A 19543-nucleotide genomic window follows, 5' to 3' on the forward strand; every position below is an offset into this window, starting at 1 on the left:
GCACGACTTTGGAAGCCTCCCAACTTTGAGGTTTCTGGAGAAATACTGTTAATCCAAGGGGGATCTCTCACCTCTCCCTCACCTGTAGAAGGGGAACACAGTAAGGCCACGGACCTCCGGGGAGGAATTGTTTTCCCTGATTCTGTCGGAGCCTTCCTTAAATCAATTTGCATTCCAGTTTGCTATCTCAAGGGACAAAGATTTTCAAATTCTTGGACAGAGAGAAGTTCTCTGGAAGTGGATTGACCAGAGTACAAGAGAGTTGCTTAAACTTTGGGGTCCCTGTAATTTGGAACCTTTACTTAGACACTCTGTTGCCAATTTGGAAAGTTTCCAGTTCTTTATGGATCAGTGCTAGCCCCCCAGAAAAGACTTACTGATTTCAGCATCACAGCTTTCACAAGCAAACTGGTGGATGGAGGCTTCTGCCCTGAGACAAACAAGTTTCATGGTGTGGCAGTAAGCAAAATACACCAGAGTTCTCAGAAATGACTAGCTTGCACTTGATATTCAGTTGTAATACTTTGGAAGTATCTATAATTTATCTAGCATAGGCCCTCAAGAGAGGTTGTTGTTTAGCAGAAATGAAGATGATGCCACAGTTCTTGATTTCCAAAAGCAGATATGCTTCGGGATTTGGTTAGTTTCTAGATTTGGTTAGTTTCTACTTTTCATCTACGTTGTAATAACCTCAGAAAGCACACCATCAGGTTGGTTATAGTGGTATTTTAAATGAAGATCTTGTGTAGCATTTACTTTGATGTTGTGAAGCCCGAGTACCTTCAGTTCCTGTTCCTTAACTGGTTGAAGTCAGAACTCCATTGGTCAATTTTGATCTAATTCAAAGCCTGCGCCGTGAAAATTATATTTTAGACACACAAACGTACACAAATGATACTAACAGTTATTAGTCAGCTTCGGTTCATGACATCTGAGCACTGAAACACTCTTTTGGGCACCGTCCATATTTGTTCAGAGCCAGATTCTTTTGCAGCTGCATGAGGGACTGGGCTTACTGACGTGGGAGTTGGAGATTTAAGGGCCCAGAAGACGAGGGGCCGGGGGCGGGGGGCTCAAAAAGAACGGGACACGGGGAGGATTCCTGCAAATAGACAAATTTTACCTCATATGCACCCTGTTGAAAATAAAACAGAATGAAATAGAGCTATTTTGGAAACATAAATTTGGTTGTACAGTACCTGTGTAGTAAATTACAAAGTAATTGATGAGTTTCTCTTTTTTCTTTTTTTTTGATACTTAGTCACCTAGCAGAGGAAATAGTGGGAAGATGAATAATCTGTTTTATTTTTTTTTTTAATTGAAGAAATGGCTACAAGCAACTGACCTCCCTAGAGAAGTATTCCGGCATTTAGCCCACTACGTACCCAAAATCTACTGCAGTGGTCCCAACCCCGCACCGCAGAGAGAAGATATGCTAGCGCAGCATGTTTTACTGGGGCCAATGGAATGGTATATATGTGGTGAAGATCCTGCAGTTGGATTTCCAAAACTAGAACAAGCTAACAAACCTTCTCACCTCTGCGGTCGCGTTTTTAAAGTGGGGGAACCTACGTACTCTTGCAGGTAAACTATTTGCCCTTTTTTTCCCCCCAAAAAAATATTGGTAGAGATTTGTTTTTTGACAATTTCCCATCAGTTTATAACCTTGAACGCTGTAGTTTCTTAAATCAGGTTCAGGGAACTATTAACATGTATAGGAGGATGTACCACTACAGACAAAATGTATTTGCTTAAATTATTAATAATCAATTATTAATAGGCTTTAAATGAGGAAATTTTAGTTTTAAAATGGTCCTGAGAAGAATTTAAATAGATTATTGGAAGAACAGTAAAATCCAATCTTATCCTCTTTCCTAAAATCCTTTTTATGCTCAAAGGAATTGAAATATCAAAAAACAAAATCATAACCAAATTTCAGACGTCTGGGTTTGAGCTGATGAAACTTGGAATGAAGCAGTAGCTGGCAACAGAACAGTTGTGTTGAGAACAGCCAGTGTGTTGAAAACCAGCAGGTAGGATTGAGTAACTAAATGATACTAGAATAAAGGGAGTACTAGCATCCCAGGAAGAACCTCATTATTTGTCACGTTATTATCATAATTGACATTTTTCATTTTGGAAGTAAGTCAGGTTCCTTGCCATAGATAATGGGCGGGCAGAATTATTTTTAATAACTTGCTACCTGATTCTAACATCCCTTTTCTGCTGTCAACCTACTCTTTTTCCCAAGATGGGGTAGCAAAGTGAATGACCATTTTCTCTCAAACTTGACCTCTCACTCTAGGAGACTAGACAAACCCAGGCAGAGTTCAACTGATCCTCGTCTCCTGCAGCCTGGATTCTGTGGGTTATCCAAATGTGTCTCGGGGCCATCATTGACTTTAGGGAGTCCGGATTGGCTCTGGCCCAGCACCTCGACTTTGGATCCATTATACTCTGGATCCAAATAACTGAAGACGCAATCCCAAACCTCTGATGATGAGTACTCCTGACACTTCATCCTGCAAACCACTCCAGTCCACCTGAGGTCCGTCCCTTCCGGGTCTACCTTCATTCAGGGGGACTCGCTGGGGGTGTCTCTCCCCCTTCAACTTAACTGGGACTGGATCGGTCTCTGGGGGCAGAGGGATTATCATCATCCTCACTGGTATTTATTGAGCACTTACTGTGTGCTAAGCACTGTACTAAGCGCTTGGGAGAGGAGACTACAACAGAACTGATAGACATGCACGTTCCCCACCCACAATGAGGCCCTCTACTCACTTTTCAGCAGTCTCCGCCTCTTTCCGAAACTCCAAACCCTATGTTTCTCCCGTTAGCCCCAGTAGTCCAAAGGAAGCGGTGTGAACCATTCAAGCAACAAGAACAGAGCTGTAAATTTTAACTGTGTGCCAGCCGGCTGAAGCTCTGGCCTAGGTATTTCTAGGATACGTACTCTACAAAGGCTGGGTCGTCTCCCTGGAATATTTTGTAGAAACTTATTTGGAGATTTTAGGGGTTATGCAAAGTTTCTTCGAAACTTCCCCTCTGTCGAGACCAATGCTCTGCACCAGGTGGGTGCCCAGGGAAGAACTGCCTAAAGGACTCCTGACCAATTCAAGTAAAACATGCTGAAGGCAGAGCACTTGTCTTTTCTCCAGTCTTTCTCTGTGCCAGCCGTGATCTTTCACTAGTCAAAAGTATCGTGTCTCCCACCTCTCAAGCCAGAAATGTTAGTCTAGTCGGGCTCTGATTCCTTAAGTTCCTCCTACAGTCAGTCTGTTACTGAGTTCAGCTTCTGTTTCTTGCCACCTCCCCTCAATATGCCATTTTCCCCTACACATTGACGCTCCTATCTTTAGTCTAGGCTCTTAGTTATGTGACCTCCTCATTGACCTCCCTGCTCTCAACATCATCAAGCTGATCTGCAGCACCACTATGGAAATCATCTGGGCCAGCCTGTCTCCATGGTTAAACTCCACCCCTTTGTTAAAGTACCATGGCTGTATCTCATTATTCTAAAGATAAAGGCTAAAACCTTCCCTTGATGCTTCATGGTTCTGCAGCTGTCTGATCCTCAGTCCCGTCTCATATTTCTGCTATCCTCCTGCCTATTCCTGCCGCTCTTCCCGGGCCCATTTGCTCAGTCTCCTCTTCACTTGACCAACTCCTGCTTCCAAGCTGTTTCTCTTTCAAAACTTGGTGCCAAGAAAACCTTTTCTGGCCCAGCAAACCCAACACTTGCACCACCGCACATTTGCAGTGTGAATGTTGATCTAAAGTATCCATTTGTTGCATTTGAAAGCTTTCCATTGTTTTAATTGCATTTGCATCAATATTGACTGTTTTTGATTCTAAGGTTGTGGGAAGCAGAGTCATGTCTCCACTGGGTTCTTTACTTGGAAAGGTATGATTCCTCAACACTGAATTCAGCAGGCAGTTATAATGGATGGGGTTCATCAGGGTTTGTATGCCTTCAAATGGGCATCTGTGTTCTAGGATGCTACAGACTTTTACCTAACTATTGATCCCCCAGACCACTGCAAGCTCCTTTCTCAGACACCCCAGAACTTTATTCCCAGGTAACTCTTTGTCATGCTCACTGTCCCAGCCAGAGTTCCTTTGACCAAGTGTTTCTTTGCTGGCCAAAAAAGCTTGTTAGCACCCTGGAATTCACCTCCTGTTATCTCCACCCAGGACCAACTCCTAGGTCTTTCTCCTGTGAGCCGGGTCTCTGTTGGAAGTCCTGTCCTTAGCGAATGGGCGCTTCTCAGAGGCACTAGCTCCCAGGCAGCCATGAAAGAGACAGTATCAAGACTGGTTTGATGAAAATGACTCAGATTTAAAAATACTTGCAACAAAACAGGAAATGCATCAACAACACCTCGCAACGCCTCGTGATTGTAACAGCCCAGAGGCACTGGGAAGTGCATCTCTAGCTAAAAAAGAGATGTGACCAGCGATGGGTTGCTGAAGCAATCCAAGGATAGATTGGGTCTAAGGCCCTGTGTGCAAGTGGATGGAACAACCCTCATTGCAGAAAGAGGAAATCACTCAATCGGTCATCTTTATGGAGCTCTTACTGCAGGCAGAGCACTGTACTAAGCGCCGCACCAGTGGCACAAATACTTGAAGAACTCCTGAATATGCCTTCCACCATTGAGAGGAAGCCCTCCAAAGCATAGAAAATCATCCAGTATGTGGAGATGTGACCTTAGCCCCTAATTATGAGCCAATAACCTCCATAGTCAAAACCATGAAAAAATGGGACAGCACACTGGTCTGATGGCATTCCTGCAGAAATCTACAATGGAAGGAAGGACGTAGTCCTCAGGCTTCTGAAACCCTGTCCCTCAACTGAGGAAATGCCACAAGGCTTCTAATCCTAGCTCCACCACTTGTCTGCCGTGTGACCTTGGGCAAGTCACTTAACTTCTCTGGGCCTTAGCTACCTCATCTGTAAAATGGGGATTAAGACTGTGACCCCCATGAGGGTCATGGACTCTGTCCAACCTGATGGGCTCAGTAGAGCGCTCGGTACAGTGCCTGGGACAGAGTAAGTGCTTAGCAAATACCGTAAAAAACAGTCAGAAGTGTTTTGAGAGGCACCATCTTCAAGAAGAAAGGAAAGAGAGAGAGCTGACTCTGGAAACTACGAAGGAGTCTCTGTGTTTTCCACTGCTGACAAGTTGGTACCCAGACTACTGAAGAACACAGACAGCTGTGTGTTACCTACATCACAATGGCTTCAGACCAAATCTTGGACCATTAGGTATGATTTTTGCAGTGTAGCAGATTTAGGAAAGCTTCAGACTCCTCAGCAGGATGTTTGGTCAAGTTAGAATTGAAAGAGCCCTCTCTGGAGTGAAGCAAGGTAGTGTGGATAGGTGCTGTCCTTTTCAACCCATTCTGTGCCACCGGGCCTCAGGTTGAACAAGAAGTCTAGAATTTGCTTCCGATCCCCTGGAAAATTATTCCATCTTAACAAGCTAAGAACATCATTATAAACCTTTGAGACAGTGTTTCCGGAACTGCTGTGTGCAGATGACTGTTCTCTAGAGGCACATTCACAAGGAAGACATGCAAATGAATGTGAACAGTTTTGCAGATGTAACAGAACAGTATGATCTGACAGTATGTCTGCAGGAAATGGAAGTCATCTACAAGGTCTCACCTAGGAAGCAATAATCGCACCCTAAGGTTTCCTTTTGCAACACAGAGTTTAGGTCCGTCACCAAATTCTGTTACCTAGGCAGTACTCTTTCCTGTAGATAAAGCGATAGAAAATCGATGGCAGGGCCTTCACAAGGCTGAGGGTGCAACCCAAGGTGCACCAAACTCTCCCAAGCTATTGGTCTACGAGCCTTCCAAACAGCTGTGAAATCTGGCCCTGATACCAAAGGTCACGGTCTGCCATTGGAGTAGTTTCCCGAGAGTCCCCTATGACCCATATTCAACTTCAGATGCCAAGACAAGATTACTAGCAAAGAGGTTCTGAAGTACAGTCGGCTCCTGAGCATTAAAGCAGTGGTCACAGAAACACAGCTCTGCTGGCTGGGCCCTGTGGGGGAGGACGGGTGACGGCAGGAAACCCAAGAAGCTGCTATCTGGGGAACTGAAAGGGGGCACCTGCAACCCTGGAGGGCCCAAAAAAATGTCTTAGAGACACAGAGAAGCATAGTCTGAAATGATGTAGCATAGAGGTGAGCTGTTGGGAGACTGCTCTGGCAGAGGCACGCCAGCCTGGAGAGCAGAAATTGGACGAGGGGTTGATCTCCTAGAGAAGAAGTATTGGAAAAAGAGGGACAAAAGGAAGTTGCTTTGAATGTACTCTCCCAAGTGCTTAGTAATGTACTGTGCAAACAGTAGGTGCTCAGTAAATACCATGAATTGATTGTTGTAGGGACAGGCCTGCTGTGGGATAAACCAAATTTTACTTGGAAATGATGCAGGAGGATAAATCAGTCATACATTGGGCTTTTCAGCGACGTTCACATGCAGGGATAGGCCCTCCCTTTCAGTAGCATCATCTTCAAATACAAAGGACAGCTAAATCTATCAGCATCTTAATAATAATAATAATGATGGCATTTAAGTGCTTATTATGTGCAAAGCACTGTTCTGAGCACTGGGGAGGATACAAGGTGATCTGGTTGTCCCATGTGGGGCTCACAGTCTTAATCCCCATTATACAGATGAGGTAACAGGCGCAGAGAAGTTAAGTGACTTGCCCAAAGTCACGCAGCTGACAGTCGGCGGAGCTGGGATTTGAACCCATGACCTCTGACTCCCAAGCCCATGCTCTTTCCATTGATCCACGCTGCTTGATGGCACCTAACTCCTACAGGATCCAGACATAAGATGCTCGGTTTTCCCAGGAGTTAGCAGTGATTGGGCTGGGTGCATTATTTCAATATTTTTACCTGGGAGAGCTGAAACATTCATATTTTCTTCCCCAGACACAATTACACACTTGTAAGCAACTGACATTTAGTGGCGAAGGTGAAATTTTTTTAAATATAAATGGTTTAAACCATTTAAAATGCGAAAGACCCTTGAGAAGTTGGAACTTCGGTACTTTCTAATTTTAAAATTTGGACCAAAGCCGTGAACATTAAATGAATCTCCAGATTTGTTCTGTTGCTTGCAAAGCTTGGTATCATTTAAAAACTTTGACTGTTATTTGTGTTGAGAACATATTCTACTTAGAATTTCCTTCCTGTATGGTTAGTGTTATCACAGGTTAAAAAAAAATCCTTATTAGTTGACTCTTAAAGGCTAACCTCAGGCACCTGTGTAATAAAACAGGCAAGTCTTTCATTGCCCGTGGAAACTGGGCACAAGGGTAGGATACATGAAATGTATAGATAATCCAGAAATGCAACTAATTACAACCTGATCCTTCCACAAGCTTAATTGAGCCATTAGCCTAGAGGAACCATGGATTGATTTTTGAATTGTGCCTCATTTCCCCTCTCTCCCTTTCTCTGGAGAAAAAGGAGGAGGGAAAAACAAAAAGCACAAATGATTCCCGGGTTTGATCTGTACAATAACAGTTGTGACTTGACCCTACTAAAAACAAAAACCCAGATAATTCAGACCCAGGGAAGGTAGAGAGAGTGACGTACAAGTTTGTTCTCAATCTATTTTGGAAATTAAACTCCAGCATCAGAATGAATAAATAACGTGGAGGTTGATTTAACATTCATTATCTGGGGAGTTTTTCATTCTTCCAAAGTATATCTGTCTACTGTAGCGATAACAAATAGGTTTTAAGTAGGTTTGGGTTAGGCCAACCACACTGACGGTTCTTAGGATTTTGAATTTCCTCTCACTTTATCTCATCAAGAAACTTCTCACTCTTCTGGGTATTGAAGGCTGTGGTAAATTTATTCATTTGTGTTATAGAAAATTGTTTTTGTGAAACACGTAATTCGTATATAAATTGTGTTGATTTTCTGTTTTTTCCCTTTTCTTTTTTTCAGAGACTGTGCAGTAGATCCAACTTGTGTTTTATGCATGGAGTGCTTTTTAGGAAGTATTCACAGAGAACATCGGTATAGGGTTAGTAATGGCAATGTTGGGTTGGATGATGTAACTGATTATTATGGATATCTTTCCCTAGTAGGATTGGAAGATTCAGTTGAGTTCTCAGTCAGAAACAGATTACGCTTTACTAAATATTTACAGTCCTTTGTTCTAGTTGCTAAGTAGAAAATCCAAAAATCACCTTTGAAAGCATCCTGTCTTGAAACTAAAGTTAGAATAAAGATTCACTGAAAGGAAGATGTTTATCTGCTTTGTTCCTCTCCCTGCCCCGGTCTTCTGGAACTTGATGTTTGTTTATGGGAAGAAGTGTTGGAAATTAAAAGAAAAGTGACAGAGCATGAGGTGGATGAGGGGAAAGACTTGGAAGAGAAGCTGAGAAAGAAGAGGTTTAAAGGCAAGGAGAAAGGAGGGGAAAAGAAGCAGGCAGAAGTGACTATTAACATTTTTGAATAGTGAAGCGAAAGCATTCTCCACTCTTATTCACTCATTCTCCTCCCTGCTGGCTGACACTTCTTAGAATACGAGAGTCTTGCCCAAATGTTTTAAGTGTCTGTCCTACCTGGAAAGAACCCAGTTGCAGGAGTAGTCCTGGTTAGCCACTTGACCTCCCTAATTCATCTGTGACCCTAGTTGAGTGATTATTTGTTCTGAGCTGTAGCTTTGTGGAGAGTGGAATAGAGGATTTTAAGAAGGATTTTGGAATAGCGATGCTCCTGTTCGTCCCAGAAGAGGCAGGAATTTTGGGAGAGCATGCATTTGGACAGAGTTAATAGGCCCCAACATAGCGTCTACTATGTCTGAACACATTACATCTGCAGCCTTCTTCCCATTAGCGTTCGTTAGCTGCTAAATCATAATTGTTCACCGTATGTAGCACTAGCACTTACTCCTCAGCGATCTTTTGGTAACCATCAGCTATTTCCAAATTTAGGAAAGAGCAATAATTTTTTAATCCCTCAGGTGGTGTTGGAGTTAGGCAATCACTCATCGAGCCACTGCAGTTTTGTCAGCGTTGCGCACCTTGTGAGCACTTCCGAAATATTTGTTAACCAATAAAAACTGTGTACAGAACCTGCGTTTTTTTTTTCTAACCCTGACTAACTCATCTTCTAGAAGTGGAAGCTTCCACATTGTGATACACTTAGTGCTTCTTGACGCTTAAAGAAGCTCAGTAAAAAAAGGTGTTCTCAAAGGAGAAGAAAGCCTTTGTAACATTCTTCATTTCAAATTAAGTCTGTGTTTACTTCACTTGGAAATAAAGGTGGTCTTTTGAGATTGAGTTTGTTCCATTTTACAGCTATTGTTTCTGGTTTTCTCCTGTGAGGCGGACTTAATAAAAGCATTGTATGGAGGAATGAATCTTAGGGGGGTGCTAATAGTTTTTCGTATTAAAGTTCAGCTTGGTGAGATGAAGATATCACAGCAGCACTCAGGTAATAATCTGGACCACATACATACACACACACCAGTATGTCACCCTCAAGATTTAAAAAATATTAAAAATCACAAGTCTACGAAGTTAGGTGAATAGGCTTTATGTTCCTAGTTAACTTACTAAACTCTTTAAATGCTCACAGAAAACTAGGCATTGTAGAGAATGATGCTAATTCAGTAGTTTACATTATGAAATCACTTAGTGGTAAATCTCTTCAATGAGAGAAATCAAAACACTATGTTACGGCTAATGGTTAGAGTAAAAAGACAAACTGTGCATTAGAAGTATTGTTAGTCCCCCCGTGGCTAGTTTAGTGCCAAGCACCCTGTGGGCCTTCAGATCAGTACTTGTAAAACATGCTAATTGGTTTCCTTACTTTTTATTTCTTTTATTTCTTCCCTTATATTTAAGATGACAACATCAGGAGGTGGTGGCTTCTGTGACTGTGGAGATACTGAAGCTTGGAAAGAGGGTCCGTATTGTCAAAAGCATGATCTTAACACCTCTGAAACAGAGGAGGAGGAGGTAAAAAAAAAAAAAAAAAATCATGAAATTTCTTTGGGGGACTTTATACTTTTAGGAAAGCTGTACTATTTAACATACAGGTTTTGGTGAAGACATCTTTTTGAGTAAAGCTGAAAAGTAAGATAAACTTTAAAGAATACAAATGAAGTCAGTTGATGGATTGAGCAAGGAAAACAATTTGAAAAAAATCTACATTTTTGGTTTCTGTAATATTTGTGGTAAAGCCAATAAAATTCCCCTTCAATGTAACTGGAAAGTTGTGCTTATTAGTTACAAGCTTCATTTTGACATATCATTTCCTGTCATTCAAATGCTGTATTTGGGTCTGCATATTTTCTTTTCTCTTAAAAGCAATTTAAACTCATGTAACAGTCAGAAAATGCTGATTGTTGCCTAATATAAAACGTCAGTATGCAGAACAGCTTTGTGTTACTAGGCTTCTATTTATAATAATAATGATGGCATTTATTAAGCGCTTACTGTGTGCAAAGTACTGTTCTAAGCGCTGGGGAGGTTACAAGGTGATCAGGTTATCCCACGGCGGGGTTCACAGTTATAAGCTGTCCTACTTAGATTGTAAACCCCATGTGGGATGGGGGCTGTGTCTGACCTGATTCTTTTGTATCTAGTACAGTGTTTGGCATATAGTAAGTGCTTAACAAATACAATTCTAGTAACAATGATAGGCTGATGTGCGTGTCTTTTCGTTATAGTTTTGTTACATTCTGCGTGTAATTGGGTCGCAAAGAAATTGATTATTAGTAAAATCATCCTGTCACTATGAAAACTACTCTAGTACATCTGAAAGAAAGCACAGTTTCTTGTAACTCTGCCAAAGGAGTTACCCACAAGAAATAACCACAAGAGGTGGTGTGATGTAAAGGTTAGGGAGGAATAGTGAAAAGGCTTAAGTTCTAGTCCTTTTCCTGGCTTAATAGAGTTTTGCAATCAATCAATCAATTGTATTTATTGAGCACTTACTGTGTGCAGCACACTGTACTAAGCGCTTGGGAAGTACAAGTTAAGAACAAAGCAAAATATATTAGCAAAATTGCAAGTGTCCATCCCCAAGACCTTTAAGCATCCATCTGTCAGGCAATGTTAGTATCTCCAGGCCAGAGTTTGAACTTGCCCATCCTCCCCACAATGCTACAATGCTGCTCTACTGGGATATTTGTCCCTTTATCTCCACAGGTATCCCTTTTTCCCCAGCATTTCTGGGGCTACGTTTAGAGTCTTTGAGACAAGGGTGTTCTTCTGGCTGTCCAGTGTCTGCAGTGTTTGGCATGTAGTTGTCCCAGTCCTGTCCCCTTCACTTACCCTGTTTTACCCCAGTTCTGGCTAGGAGGCAAGGAAGATAAAGAGGAGGTAGTCAATTAATGCCCTAACAAGGGCTATTGCATTTAAATGTATGTTTCACTGTTCTTCAGCTCCCTGTATTGTCTCTTTCAGGATCCTCTTTTGCATTTAACAGAAGACATGATAGCAAGAACTTACAACATTTTCGCAATAATGTTTCGATACGCAGTAGACATATTAACTTGGGAAAAAGAAAATGAATTGCCACCAGATTTGGAGATACCGTAAGTTTAACCCTTTTTTCCCCTGAGGTGTTTCAGAATTTTCTAAATTGGAATATTATTTACATATATAAGGGTCGCTTGCCTTTGTCACTCATATTTTTTCAGTAGAGAAATAATCTAGGTTAGTGATTCCCAAATAATTGATGACCTCTGCTAGAGTAGCAAGTTTTTCTTTCTCAAATATAACGTATATGTTTATGTCAGAACGTCCATCCCTGGCTTGAGTCACCACTACCTTGCTCTTTTTCAGTTGCTATACAGTTAAGTACCTCTGCTGGGCAATAAGAAATCTCTAAACCTAATACCTGTTCCCTTCTCTTGCTATACTTTACTATCTCTCCCCTCTTTTCTCCCACCGCTCACCCTGATTCCCATCTCTCTGGTTCTCCTTTCTTGACTGTTTCATCACACCTCACATCCTGGCCAAGGAAAGCTAGTGTCAAGGGGCAGGGTCAATGGTTCTTGGGCTTATTCTTCTAAAAGGGCCAGAGTCCCCTACAGCTGCTGAGAAGGGTTTGGAAAAGCAATGGAGGTGCACAAGACTGGACCTGTGCTCCACTTTAGAGTCCATTCTCCTGTCAGAGACAGGTGCACGTTTCATTCGGTCTCTGACCTCAACGTGAAGAGGGAGGTGAGCTTGGAGCACCCATCATATCTGTAAGGAAGCCAAAAGGGCTTTCCCCAGTCTATCCAGGTGTAGCGTCTTGGTCGGATAGATGGTGACCATTGGCGAGTGTGTGGCTGGACCTCAATCTGACCTGATCAGGAGGCTGGATTTTCACTTTGCATTTTAGGAGGAAAGACAAGTTTGACATAAATTTAGCTTTCTAATAACTATCATTATCGCCTTCAGTCTGCAAAGTGTAACACTTGAGAGAGGATAGTAATAGGTTGTATGAGTAGTAATAGCAGTAGCGTTTATTGTATCGTGCACTGTACCTAGGCACTTGGGAAGTACGGAATAACGTGTTGGCAGCACACAAGGAGCTTAAAACTCTGATGTCTAATTTTAGAGGGCTTGGGGTTCTAGAAGGTCTTATCCAGTTTCATTTTGGCCAGTGAATTGGGCCTAGGCTATGAACTTGACCCTTGAAGAACGCAGAAACAAATATATTGTAGTCAGGTGATGGAAAAAGGCAGCATCATCACGGAGATCACGCTGTCAGATGTAGGCCCAACGTACCAGCAAAGCAACTGCAGAAAGATTCCATCCTGGAAGGATTTGGGATGCTTTAGGTTTGGAGCAATATCTAGGTAGAAAAGTACAAGTGATTCGTGCTGAATCGTAACCTTTTAGGTAGTGATACTCATCGCAAGACGAGCCTTCTGCTCATTTATACATAAAAGCATCCATTGGGCCGAAAGATTCTCCTTGAGCAGTGTCTTGACTGAAAAATAACTGGACACAAAACCTAATTTTGTGTCATTTGTCCCATAGGGAAAAGAGTGATACTTACTATTGCATGCTGTTTAATGATGAGGTTCACACTTATGAACAAGTGATTTACACTCTTCAAAAAGCTGTCAGCTGCACACAGAAAGAAGCTATTGGCTTTGCAACAACAGTAGACAGAGATGTAAGTATCTTCACTGCAGCATTTTCCATTTTCTTTTAGATGATATTTTTGTGTGTCAGCCTGTAATTAAGTTGGTATTTGAGCTCAGCTGAATTGCTGTTAGGCTAAAATTCAGAACGGTAAAGATAGTAGTTTGATTAAAATTGGTCTTGTGTTTTTCTATGTATAGGTACCAAGTCTAAAAATATAATTACATGTAGTTTTAATTTACTGGTTTGGTTGGGTATTTGACATCCAGTTCATGAATGCCATTCCTGGGTATTACGCACCTTAGGGAAGTTGGAAAGTCATTTCTTCTTAATTTCCAAAAATCATCTACTTCTTTTTTTTCCAACTCTTTAAACACGTGAAGCAAAAGTTTTTGTCTTTTTTTTAAAAAAAATAAGTTACTGATTAGCTTATTATGTTGTATATTTCTAGGAATGCTTAGTTTTCAAAATAGTGAAAACTTAGCACTTCACGTGCCTGACTGTAATATATGTTGGTTGCAGAAGAGGAAGAATCAATTTTCAGAATCTTTAAAAAGTGAACTTTAGTACAAGATAAATAATTGGGTAGGTTAGTTTTTATTTTAGCAACATGAATCTATTTGGGGAAAGAAAATGCAATCTAAGTTATTTTGCAATACCGATTTTCCTTCCGTTTTGTGGATACTGGTGATTTAAAAAAAAATATGACCCCCACAAAAATGTCTTTTGGTCGTAAATTGCATTATTGGTGTAAACTTTGAAATGCCACAAGGGTAAAGGACTTCAAAAGGACTTTTGAGAGGCCAACCTTTACATATTCATAGTCTTATTTTGCAGAAAAGGGCTGAGCAATGATTTAAATCTTCAGCCCATTTGCCCCTTTTAGAAATGTCAGGGATAAGCAAAGTGTGTGTAGGTGGGTTTAAACTGTGGAAGCACAGCTTCACCTGCTCTTGGGGGCTCTTGCTGGCTCTCACAGGAGCCAGCCTTGGGCCTACCCATTAACGGCCAACATCTCACTGTTCTCAGAGTGTTGCTCAGTGTATCCATGCTTCAGCTGAAGCAGCTCCCTTGGGCCCTTCCCATGGGTCATATTTTGTTCCCCTTTCCAGTAGAATCAGGATCACTATTTACTCTGTAAATGCTAAAATTACATGCTGTTCTTCATTAGCTATGTGTGAGAGCTTTGATATATTGAATATGTTTTGGAGGAAATGCTAATAAAAATATTTACAATTTATTTATTCAAAGGGTCGTAGGTCAGTTCGGTATGGGGATTTCCAGTATTGTGAACAAGCAAAATCAGTAATTGTGGTAAGTAATTTTTTTGCCCATTGTATGCTGTTAAATTCATAGCATGGGGTTTAATCACAGCAATCAGATATTGTGGTATTTTCATGGACTTCTTTCTTGGCAATTAGCTAAGAGGCGTTAACACTTATCCAAAATCTGGCGTTAGAGAATCTCACATTATATCTGAATTTCTTCAATTTTTTGAAACTTCCAGGAGGCAACCTGTCATAATTAAGCTGTGTTTTCACTCAATGCCATGAGATCGAGTTCTGCGTAAAGGTGGGATGTGGCCTGGCTTGAGGAAAGCAAAGTGTCCTGTGCCTTCTCTTTTTAGCACTTCCACTAGCGGACCCAGATTGATGGAGATCAACACCTTAGCAAGCATTGTGAATACATAGGAAACACATCCTATTAATAGAAACCCCTGTACCTCTCAATTAAGTGTATGTGCATGTGTGTGTATGTTGGGGGAGTGTAGGAGAGAGGTGGCAAAAAGTATCTTCTGGATTTGTTGAGGCTACTCTGAATCTTGCTGTTTAGCTAGAGCAATCAGAATGCTTGGGTTGGTGCTACTTAAACTTTTCTAGGAAAGAAAGTACCCTTCAAGAACTGTTGCATTATTAATTGGTTAATAACAGAAACAATGTGACATTTGTTAAGTGCTTACGGGGTATGTGCAAGATAATTTGGGCTGACACATGGGCTCACAGATCATAGTGGTAGTTCATGTAGTCGTATTTATCGAGTGTGTACTGTATGCAGAGCACTTTGCTAAGTGTTTGGGAGAGTACAGTATAACAGTAGGCAGATGCATTCCCTGCCCACAACAAGCTTACAATCTAGAAGGGTAGTGAATGGCTCAGGCAGCGCCACTTGCAACTCTCTCATCCCTGCGGGTCGTGCTTCTGCTGAAGAAGCAGTGGGTGTCACAAGCAATTAGTGGGCAGAGTTGCACATGAGAAGTGTATACAAAAATTTTCTTTGCAAAATCCATTTAAACCCAAAGTGACTGCAGCATAGTGCCAGTGTTGTGCCTTAGTGCCATAGCCCAGCAAAGTTTGCACCACAAAATATGCCCTAGGGAATTCTTCAGTCAGCAACCTTCACCACTGATAGCATCACGTCAGCAGGCATTTCCCTAGTTGCCGAGCTGGGACTAGAACTCGATAAAGAATGGGAAAGCAAAAAACGAAGAAAAATAGAAAAAAAAAACAAAAATGGAGTGCATTTCCTTACCCTGCGTGCTGCCCTTCTACTGCCTGGTCTTCAGATTAAGATGTGATCATATTGTTAACCAATGCACGTACTAATTTTTGATCAGTAACAAATTGAGGTTGATGAGCAGAAAGGAAAAATACAGCCAAGATGATTGGTGGAAAAAGCACCATATGTGTCATTTTCAGAATTAGATAATTTTCAGATTTGTTATTTTCAAAGAGAAAACAACTTGTAGTCATTAAAAACAGAATAAATAAAGCCGCTGGGCCCAAGCCATTTGAAAGGCAGGAGTTAGGGCATTGATGCCTAAAAGTGACTGATGACAGGTCAGGCATCTCAGGAGCTATACTGATGCACTAAGATAGTATTTGTTGATTCCTGTACTTGCCAGAGATTCAAACAGTTTAATGGCCCATTGGTAAGGTTCTTATTTGTAGTTTGAAGAATTGCTAATATTTTCCAAAAAATGAAGGAAATTGTTTTATGTTTCATTTCCTTAATTCATCATGGTTTATCCCAGGCCTTGATTTCCAGCATTTCCTGTTGGGACATTTATATAATAGCATCTCAGTTAACATTTTCTACTCTTTATCGTCAATGGGAATTATGTTCTCTTGGGGCCTTTCTTCCAGGGACTAATTAAGATGGCAAAATAAAGAAAAAATGGCGTTTGGGGGCCAGCTTTTGAAACCAAAACACTCATACAACTAAAATCGCATCTTTGAAATTAATGTTGCTTCTGTTGAGAAAACATATTTCCAAAATGTCTTTTTAGAAAGCAGAATGTTCTTTGATTATATAACATCCTTTTGAAAATTTGCACCATCTTATTGGAGGATATTTAGAGTCAAGCGCACAACAAAATCTTTGGCTTACACGAAACCAGGCAAATCCCAGAGAAAGCTCCCAGAAAATGCTTTTGAGTATTTTTCAGGCTTCTATGAAGGCTTTCATTCCTGTAAAGTAGAGTACTGCTAAATTCTTTCTAAGTGCTCTCAAATGGTTCCATGAAAACCGAGCTAACGTAGCAGGAAATTAATTCTAGTTCCCTTTAGAAAATAATGTGAAGCATATTAATGTATTTCCAAGATTCAAAAAATTAACCAAAATAATGTAAATGTACTCAAATCAGTGATAAAAATATCTTCAAAATAGTGGCACTGTCAAATAATGCAAATATGAACCAATCATGAAATATTTTGAATTAGATTTTTGTGTTTTCAGATATAAATACGGTACTTAATTTTCAGTGTTGGCTTTCATGTCCCATTGGGCTAAAAGGCAATTATCTCTGCTAAATAGATGTCATTGCATAGTGCTAATTAGAATTGGGATATAAATCACTCCATTCAAATCAGACCAAATTATTCAGACGGAGGGGATGCAAGATAAACTTTTTAGGGTGTTACCTGAAAGCTGGGAGAGGAGCAGTACCACTGTACTTTTCCCGTGAAGTCTCTGCAGCCGTTTGTTTTAAATTGGAGTGTCTTCCTGAAGCATACTCAAATGCCATTCTCCAGGCTTTATTCAAACTAGATAAATGAGAAAGACTGTTTCTTCTAAAATAGCTACCTTCATAAATGTGTTTTCTCTAGGGTGATTAAAATTTTTTTAAAATACTTAGTGGGAGTAATATGAATAAATAACAACTGTAGGTAGTTCCTGGAGGAAATATCTGGCTTATGAAAATATTATTTCTTAGTTGAAGCCAACAAAGATTTGCAGGGAACTTAAGACTTGGCTTTTTCTTCTGCACCATTCTGCTTTTGGTCTGTGCTCCCCAGAACCCTATTTGTCAGTCATCGTAGCCTCTTAAAGGGCCCCCTTCCCTCCAGCTATTCTGAGCCCCATTTCTTGGCCATTGAACCTTCCCTCTGCTCATTTAGCACAGACTTCTAATTGCAGGTCAAGTATGCCCTATTAAAAGGCCTACTTTCTTTCTTGCCTGCTCCTCTCCTCATCCCTGGTGCCAGAAGAGGCTGACAGAGAGAATTTTGTTTTACGTAATGACCTCAATATTTATCTAGAGATTTCACAATTGCCTGAGTAGTTCATAACCAGTCAGGTTTCTTTTTAATGATGTTCTATTTTAAAATGTAAATTTAAATGAAAGTACTTTTGCCTAATTCGAAAAATATATTTTCATAATGTGACATATTTATCTTCTTACACCAAACACTCTCAGATATCTGAAATGTTTAGGAACCACTCATATTTTAGAGAAAAGATATTTTGTGACGCTTTCTAAAGTCAGGGGACATCATGGGACCCCAAGGGTGGGAGTCAGAGACAGGAAAGCAGGAGGAGGGGAACAGGCTGGTAAACCTTACCCTTTAGTACCAGCTCATTCCACTCCTGCAGATTTTAGTAAGAGGTAGGTTATTTTTAGCTTGTCCCTGCAGAGTCTTGGGCTGCAGTAAGGAAAGGAGAGTATTCAGTAAATTTGCAAAGCTGAAAAAAATTCATCCAGTACTCAGTTGTTCAGGAGTTACTGTACAGTAAAAGTTAGAATTGCTGTAGGTATCATGTAATCATTAAAATGGATGGCAGTTACTATGTATTTTGGGATTTTATAGTTGTCATAGCAAAATTTCTTGATTGAAATACACCTTATGTATTGATTCCATATAAAGAGAGTTTCTCAAGACGCTTCATGTGTAAAGCTCATCATAAAAAGTTAAGTAGTGAAATCAGTGTTTTGAGCTTGAAGTGCTTAAATTGGGTTTATTGGTAGAAATGTGGCAGATGGTTTTCCAAGAATCGGTGCTTAATTGGTAAGCACCTAATTGGTAATTTGTAAAGATAGCAGGACTCGAGATGTAATTTTACATTTTTAATTTGTAATGACTGTGATGGTATAGAATGTTCATTACCAAGAACCATAATGCCAGTGCATTTTGTCATGAATTTCTAAGATTTTTGCACGTCAGAAAATGTGAGTTTATTTTTATTTCGTAATGAAAATTGGCATGCCCAGTATCACAAGGGGCATGACCCACCAAAGCCTGAAATGCCGGGGATATGTCATGGCCCAAATTAAGAATTAATTAGCTCCAAATCTATAAGTATTCTAAGGTCATCTGTGGGTCAGATCATCAGCATAGGTGTTGGATCATACTAGGCAGATAGGATCACCCATATTGACAGGCATATGTGGTAAGAACATCTTCAGAGTGTACCAATGGTACACATGATTGTCATGGCATTATTCTCGCATGATTCCTAGTAAGCAGCCATAGGTTGTAAATCGTCGTACTCCTGCAAAAAATAACAGCCCTGCCTCAGGAAATGTTCAAAACCCATAAACAAAACAGAGTCATGTAAACTTCGATAACTTTCATGATCATATGCTAAAAATAAAAAGTTCTGTTTTTCATGGTGCTTTTTTCTTTTTAAGAGAAATACAAGTCGGCAGACTAAGCCACTGAAAGTTCAAGTTATGCATTCATCTATTGTTGCACATCAGAGTTTTGGTTTGAAGCTCCTAACGTGGCTTGGCAGCATTATAGGATATTCAGGTATGTCAAATTCAACCTCCCTGGAATAGACTAGATATTGTAGCATGCATCTGTGTGTGAAGAACCAATTAACTGTGGGTGTCAGACATCTCCCTGCCGCCCAGAGAGTGGTGAGAAGGCCAAGAGAATACTAGTGAATTGGAGGTTGGGGCTGGGAATCTGAGACAAAATGACCTCAAGGTCACCTTCTGACACTTGTGGCTAAATTAATTTTAGCCCATCAGCAATTCAATATTTATTGATGTAAATTATGTTTTGACTTGTTCTCTATCACTGAGGTCATAGTCTTCAAATTTTGTTTTCTCTTAGATGTATTTTGCTTTCAGGTTCATAATATGGTTGTGGAGGAGGGGACTGCCCTTAGTCATTAAAACCA

The 19543-nt window shown here is 40.6% G+C and overlaps 1 protein-coding gene across 1 annotated transcript in view; it reads left to right on the forward strand.

Moving 5' to 3' along the window:
• The window catches only part of UBR2 (ubiquitin protein ligase E3 component n-recognin 2), a 77974-nt gene that overhangs the window by 6498 nt on the left and 51933 nt on the right, over positions 1–19543 (forward strand). Inside the window, exons 2-8 of the mRNA XM_038761408.1 lie at positions 1325–1584; positions 7986–8064; positions 9896–10010; positions 11460–11592; positions 13031–13169; positions 14390–14452; positions 19047–19167. Of these exons, the coding sequence (XP_038617336.1) occupies positions 1325–1584; positions 7986–8064; positions 9896–10010; positions 11460–11592; positions 13031–13169; positions 14390–14452; positions 19047–19167 (910 nt within the window). The remainder of the gene's footprint in view (positions 1–1324; positions 1585–7985; positions 8065–9895; positions 10011–11459; positions 11593–13030; positions 13170–14389; positions 14453–19046; positions 19168–19543) is intronic.

The sequence above is a fragment of the Tachyglossus aculeatus genome, chromosome 19 (assembly GCF_015852505.1).
Source record: "Tachyglossus aculeatus isolate mTacAcu1 chromosome 19, mTacAcu1.pri, whole genome shotgun sequence".
In the NCBI taxonomy this organism is placed as follows: domain Eukaryota; kingdom Metazoa; phylum Chordata; class Mammalia; order Monotremata; family Tachyglossidae; genus Tachyglossus; species Tachyglossus aculeatus.